This window comes from Juglans microcarpa x Juglans regia, chromosome 6D, assembly GCF_004785595.1.
Source record: "Juglans microcarpa x Juglans regia isolate MS1-56 chromosome 6D, Jm3101_v1.0, whole genome shotgun sequence".
In the NCBI taxonomy this organism is placed as follows: Eukaryota; Viridiplantae; Streptophyta; class Magnoliopsida; order Fagales; family Juglandaceae; genus Juglans; species Juglans microcarpa x Juglans regia.
This window is the reverse complement of record NC_054604.1, coordinates 36786841-36794047: the sequence shown is the minus strand read 5'-3', so window position 1 is coordinate 36794047 and position 7207 is coordinate 36786841. Positions and strand designations below refer to the sequence as shown.

At 29.1% G+C, this 7207-nt stretch overlaps 1 protein-coding gene across 1 annotated transcript; it reads right to left on the bottom strand.

Annotated features, from left to right (window-relative positions):
• Nucleotides 1-3034: 3034 nt before the first annotated feature.
• Nucleotides 3035-6686, bottom strand: LOC121236118 (GDSL esterase/lipase At5g55050-like). Its single transcript, XM_041132624.1, has 5 exons — nucleotides 6399-6686; nucleotides 5878-6023; nucleotides 4445-4681; nucleotides 3647-3896; nucleotides 3035-3468 (listed from the first exon to the last, which is right to left on the bottom strand). Exons 1-5 carry the CDS (start codon nucleotides 6643-6645, stop codon nucleotides 3248-3250), a joined length of 1101 nt encoding a protein of 366 aa, XP_040988558.1. The 5' UTR covers nucleotides 6646-6686; the 3' UTR covers nucleotides 3035-3247.
• Nucleotides 6687-7207: the final 521 nt, after the last annotated feature.

Below are 7207 nucleotides of genomic sequence, written 5' to 3'. Positions count from 1 at the left end.
CAAAATCTGGTGGGTGGTGTATATATATATATATATATATATACACACACACATGCAGGGGAAGCCAGTGGTTCCGTACGTTGGGTTTTATATATGTTGTAGAATGTTGACACGCATGCTATTCAATATCCTAAATTTTATTTCTTTATTTTTTAATAAACAAGATTGGCCGCAAATAGTTATAATGAGTATATAAGCTCTTTGGAATCAATAAATTCTCGCATCTAGCGCTATTCATGTTTAGGTGAATCTTGTCAGAGAAAATATACTTACAATCGTGAATTGTGTAATCGTCGCATAATCATTTTAAAAAAAATGAATAAAATATGAGATCCACATGAAAAAAATTAATTTTTAATAGTGGACTCTATTTTTTTAAAAATGATTATGCGACATTTACGCACTTTACGATTAATGTATATAGAATTATTCATATTATAAATTCTTTGGAATGAAAAAACCTAAAAGATTCACCCTAGTTGCCAGCTACGTTCTTAGGGCACGTAGCTTAGGGCACGCATGCAGCTTTCTTAAACCATATCCCTTGCCTAAGTTCTGATAAGAAGTCCTCAAAAAAATCACTGCAAAACTAGGTGGCCATATACGCATCAAGAGTAGTATTATATGTATTTAAAATTTTATATATAAGATTCATTTTATTAGTTTTTTTTATAATTTTCAGTATATCAATAGCTGACATATAAAAAAATAAATTTTTTATAAATTTTTTTTTTAAAAAATAAAATACAAGTAGCATTTTTAAAGCACCAAACAAGACTAGCCAAGCCCTATGGGATCAAATTCTTTTATCTAAAGTTTAAAGTTTAAAGTGAGAAAGTACTGAAAAATCTTTCCATTTAAGAATCTTAATTGGCCCAACAAGAAAAATATTGTGGCGCGGTATTACTTATTAGTACTGAATATTAAACATTTAAACCCACTTTCCGCGATGTGCGGGTACAGGATAGTAGCGGTGTATTTTGATATGTGTGTAATGTTATGTAAAATCATTTGGATCAATTATTAATATCTTGAATTTCTTACTAAAAGAATTAATAATCAAATCTCCTTCTCTCATGTATAAAAAAAAAATTAAATTCATAAATTATATAAGAGTTATACAATTTAAAAAAAAAAAGAGGAGAATTTATTATTAAAAAATTAATTTTTTTTATATTAATACCATATTAAATATTTTTTAAAATTAATACACGACTTTTATTCTATAACTAAAAATATGATTTTTTTTACTTTCTCGTAGAATAATAATGATCGTGGAAGCAGACTTAAGATTTGCGTGCAGTCAAGTATGGCACAATTCCCTAGACAATTCGACATTGTCCAATCTAAAGGGAAATGGTAATTGTATGACCTTACAGTGTAATATCCATTTTGTATTAATTAAATTTTGTATATATATATATATATATATATCTATATATATTTTTCTTTTCGAAAGAAATATGCATGTCTCATTGAGAAATAATATATATTTTTTTAATTTCTTACGATGGAATCTATTTTTTTACAAAAAAATTACAAAATTTATCTATTTCATACTCGTGAGAAATATTATTCAATATATATATATATGGTTGTACTTACCCTTCCCAAATTACAGCTTCTTCCACTTTTATTAATAAATAAAGCCTTATACTTTTTAAATGCAAAAGTTTGATAGAAAATAAAATATAATATAAAAGAAGAGGGAGAAAGGAGAAAGAGAAAAAAAGACTTTGGATGTTACATTTTTACTTTCTGAATTGTTGTTGAATACAAGATATACATATATATATATATATTTATAGATAAATTATATTGTGATAAGATGAGTTAAATATTTTAAACATTATAAAAATTAAATCCAGATAATATCAAATTTAAGTGATTTGATAATTGATATGATATTATCTTCAATATTTTCCTCAAACTTAAGGTAGATAACATTGACAGTTTGAGTTTGAAATTTGAAAGAAGCATTCATGTTCATTAATTGATGGTCGATGAGATGATGATGTTGATGATGAAGTGCCCGGTAAGTATAACATCAAATATAAAGTGTGACCAATAATGGGCTATATATGGCCTTGGTCAATTATTGGATCAAAATCAGAAAGTCAAAATTTGATCTGGTGCTTCAAACAATACTCACAACAGATTAAAATCTAATAAAAATAGTCTCATAACTAATATATACTTCAAATACATTGATTTGAGACGATACATAACAAAATGGCTCTATGGGAGGTAAAGCTAGTGAGAGAATAAATATTCTACGTAATCGAGTCTATCGTTAGTCAAAAATTCTAATACCATAATAGAAAATAAAATATAATATAAAAGAAGATGGACAAAAGAGAAAGAGGGAAGGAGATTTTGAGGACTATATTTTTACTTTCTGAATTGTTGTTGAATACAAAACACACATATCTATTTAAGTGATTTATATTGAGATAAGATAAGATAAATATCTTAAATATTATAAAAATTAAATCAAGATAATAATAAATTTAAGTGATTTGATAATTATGAAAATAAAATCAAAATAATATTATTTTAATTTGATGTTATTCCAACAAAAGTAAAAGTTTAGAGGTTAAAAAAGATTGTTTATTAGCAGCAATATTAAAATCTATAGAAGATCTCAAGAAAACGGTACCGATCGAGACGGATGCGGCGCCGTACAATGTAATGTTATTATGGCGTGCATTAAACAATATATTGTAATTACGAGTTTTACGGCAATTTTAATGACTTAGGTCCTAAAAGAATGTGAATAATCCCAAATTGAAAATAATTTTTTCCTTCAACTAGTCTACTGCCTGATATGGGGGTAGGTTTCGCCCACCCCAAATTCCAACGCCTCCGCCCTATATCTAGAAGTTATTAATATGGGTCATGCTAGCCCTGGGTTTATAATTTTTTTTTTCTTTTGATTTTTTAAAGTATTTTTTAATATTTTTAATCTTAAAAAAATAAAAAATATATAATTTTATTAATAATCACTTTCTTAATTATTAAGTAAAAATTAAAATTAAAATTAAAAATAAAATAAAATACATGAGCAATAAGATTGAAAGACAAACTCACGAGGCCATGTGACATTTTCCTATTAATATATAGGCACAGAAACAACAGTAAAATAACAAATTTTTGTGCTGCTACTGTGGTTATTTAGGCCTCCTCCTGGCATTATGAAGGCGGCACTTCACGGACGCTAGCTGTGTAATGCCGAATCCGATCGAGTCTACAAAGCAATTAGCTGCCTCACACTCAATGGAAATGTGTATTTTGAAGGACCGTCAAAAATGATGTCTATAAGGATGCGCTGAGCGGCCTCTGTAGGATGGAATGGGTCCCAGAAGAGGTAGTCGTTTCTGTTGGAGCAATGGGGCGAAGTTTCGAAGCAAGTAAGTTTACCACGATAGTTCCCTTGTCCACAACATGCAGCTTTAATCTCATCAAATCCTGAAATAATATTGAAATTAGGTATATTTAAATTTAAAAATAATAATAAAATTATAAATATCGACTAAAAACTTCCTTGTTTCGATCTAAATTAAAAATTTCTTAATTTCCAGAAGAAATAATAATATTATATCCTTAATTTCTCGTCCTTGTATTTTTTAATAAATTAATACTGTACCATAAAGTTTTGCGTTCTGGATTAAGTTTTGCAAGGCACCGTACGAATCGCAGTAAGTGTAGCTCATATCCTTGATTTCTGATTTCAATTTCCGCAACATCGGCTCAACGCCTTTATTGTACGTTATACTCAGGGAGTTCAATACTTCATTGCATTCTCCTCCTTTGTCCCAAGCCCTCAGAAACGGGCAACACCCGACTGCAGAGGCCCCCATAACCGCAAACTTACGTGCACCGTAATCGTATAGACGCTGTCCAGGAAAAATTCAAAACACAAACACATGGTGAGCTAACGATTTAAAACTTAAAACTCAATGTCTCCATGCACATGCTACAACATATACGGCCTTTTGAGGCGCTTTTGGTTCTGGGGATATAGATTCCGTCGCAAGAGCAAACGAATTTGAATCGCAACTTGATGTTTATCGGGCACTAATTGAAGCGCCGTCAAAACATACGCTGCAAAAACATAACGCAGCAACAGGACACCATATATATACGGCAGTTTGCTTAGCCGCAGAGATGAAAAGCTAATGCAGCGAGAGCAACTCGTCGCAACTGAAGAATCATAGTGATGCCAATTGCCGACAGTATTTGTGGCGCCGCAGATACCATAGTATTTGTTTGTTTCGTATCATATGATTTATGTAATACAAATTAAAGAGCACCCAATTAAGCATTATTTGCACCTGTGATAATTTAGTTTGGAATGAAATAAACAAACAAAAACCGAAAATCCCTCTCTTTTGTTATATTTTCAGATCCGAATTAAAAAAACATTGAAAATTTTATTACATACCCTTAATTGTTCTTCTAGTTTAACAAGTGCCAAATCCACGAGCTGCTGTGGGGTGTTGTTCTTGCCGCTGGGATCAGGAAGAAGCGCGGAAAAGATGACATCGTTGTTTCCAGTCTCAATCACAATGATAGATTTAGCAAAAAACTTCTGCGCAGCAGAAGGTCGTAACTGTTGCTTCAACTCTTCAGATACCGTTGCAAAATAGTCTATTTGTGTCGACAAAGGTATTACCTCTCCCTGTGATGATAAGAAAAACAAAAAAGGCACCAAACGCGCGTGAGCCAGTTGATGATTAGGGTAGACAGTCTCGTTTATTTTCGCGGACTAGACGAAATGAATTGAGATTAAAAATAAAAATTAAATGAAATATTATTATAATATATTTTTTTAATATTATTTTTATTTTAAAATTTAAAAAATATAATAAAATAATATAAGATGAGATAAAATAAATTAATAAGAGTTGTGAAAATAAAAAAGTATGAAGTTTTTATACATCATATAATAATTTTGATATAATGCGTTCAATATATTTAAATATATTTCAAATCATTGTAAAAGTGTCAAATAATCACGTGGAGTACGTATTTCAAAAATTTATCATTACTTTCTTTATAGCATTCTCGTTTAATTAAATTTTTCTTTAAAATTTAATCAATATCATACTTTTTTATATTTGTCTATTCTATTTAAATTCAATCTCTACATTAGATTAGTTATTTACTCTCTATATAATAATAAAATATTATTAATTTAATAATTTTTTTATTTAATTTATTTGTATCACATTTTATAATTATACCAATTTAATATTAATAATAATTATATTATAATTAAATTAAATTAATATTTATTACATTTATTAAATATAATTATTATTAATATTAATATTTATCACATTTATTAAATATTTAATATTAATAATAATTATATTATAATTAACTTATCATTATAATTAACTTAATAATTAATATTCTAATTAATATTAACTAATTAATTTATTTTTATCACTTTTTATATTTAATAATAATAAATCGAACCAAATTTCTTAATTACAAAAAATACCTACATATTTTGTGAGAGGAGTGAGAATTGAATATTTTAATATTTGGCTAACTTATTGTTCACCTACAAATTTGGAGAATCACTGTAGTAGAAGTCTAAAATTTTATAGAAATGCCCAATCCAATGTAGTAGTTTTTTGGCACATATTAGCTAAAATTTAGCTATCATTAGACTTTGGCCAAGCCAATAACAATGCTCTTAGAAAGCCTTTTGTGGTTTCGAAAATTTTACTATATAATAATTAAAGTTGATTCAATAATGCAGAATAGGTGCACAAAAGAATTAAAAATGGTGCCGTACGTAGTAGTGCAATGCACCACAAAAAAAGAAGAAGGGAAAAGCTGTACTAAGTTGTCGTTTTCACTAACAAAAATTGTTCCTGTACTGTTAAGGATTCCAGCAGCTGCGGAGGCGAAGTTTGCACCAGTTAGCAACGACGTCGCGTTGTTGATCTTGCCAAGCCTGGATACCAAGGAGAGATATGGTGGTGAAGAAGGCAACCCCGCTCTCTCAGCTGCCCAACAATTCCATCCAATATCAGTATATACTAATATATATGCAGTACTTCCTCTGCTACTATATATATATATATATATATATATATATATATATATATTAATTATCAAAAATGAAATTGTCCATTCCCATATATATATATAACTTATGAATGCACGATGATATTCGTGTCTGGTCTCCAGATGCAGTAAATTATTAATTCTAGGTTAATTAATTAAAGCTTTTACCACATGAAAAAGTGAAAACAGTTGTGTATCATTTCTATGCATGCATGGCTATTGCCTAATATTGATCTCTTGAGAGAGACTTTATCAAGTGAAGTACTACTGTTGCTGATCAAGGTATATAATTCTATATATATATATATATATACCAATGAAGTCTGCAATATTCTTGCCGTTGCAAAACCTCCCGGTAGGTTTCATGCCAGGAAAGTCGATTCCGTTGGGGTTGAAATTTGCTTTGGCAATTGTATTCTTCAGGTAGTTGTTGTTGCCCACGTCTGCTATAGAATCTCCAAATATAAATACGGCCGGGACCAACTGAGCCTCCGAGAAATTCAATCTCCAGAGAAAGATATGGAGGAAACTGATGAGTGTCAACACATTGGAATTAGCCATTGTTGGAGTGTCAGACAACTCTGATGGTGATCTATAACGTATCTTTTCAAAATCTTGTGGGTGGTGTGTGTGTGTATATATATATATATATATATATGCAGGGAATTAAGCCATTGATTCCGTTGGGTTTTATATATACAAGTACCGATGATCGATCGATGTATGTTGTAAACAGTGGATCGAGTAAATTAAAGAACTGCAACAACAACATTCAACTATTTAAGTGTACCTACGTGCAGACGCATATATAAATATTCAACATAGGTTCTAAAATAGACGTGCGCATACTTTTCATGATCAGCTTGTAGACGCATATATACCATTCAAGTTTTCAACTATTCAGTGTACGTAAGAGGCGATCTTAGTACCGAATAGTAGGTTCGTTTCTATTTCAATTCATCTCAACTTATTATTATTATTTTTTTTAAATTTTAATATAAAATATAATAAATAATTCTTTTTAAATCTTAAAATAATAATAATATTAAAAAAATAATATTCTAATCAATTAATCTCAATTCATTATTATTATTTTTTTAAATTTCAATATAAAATATAATAA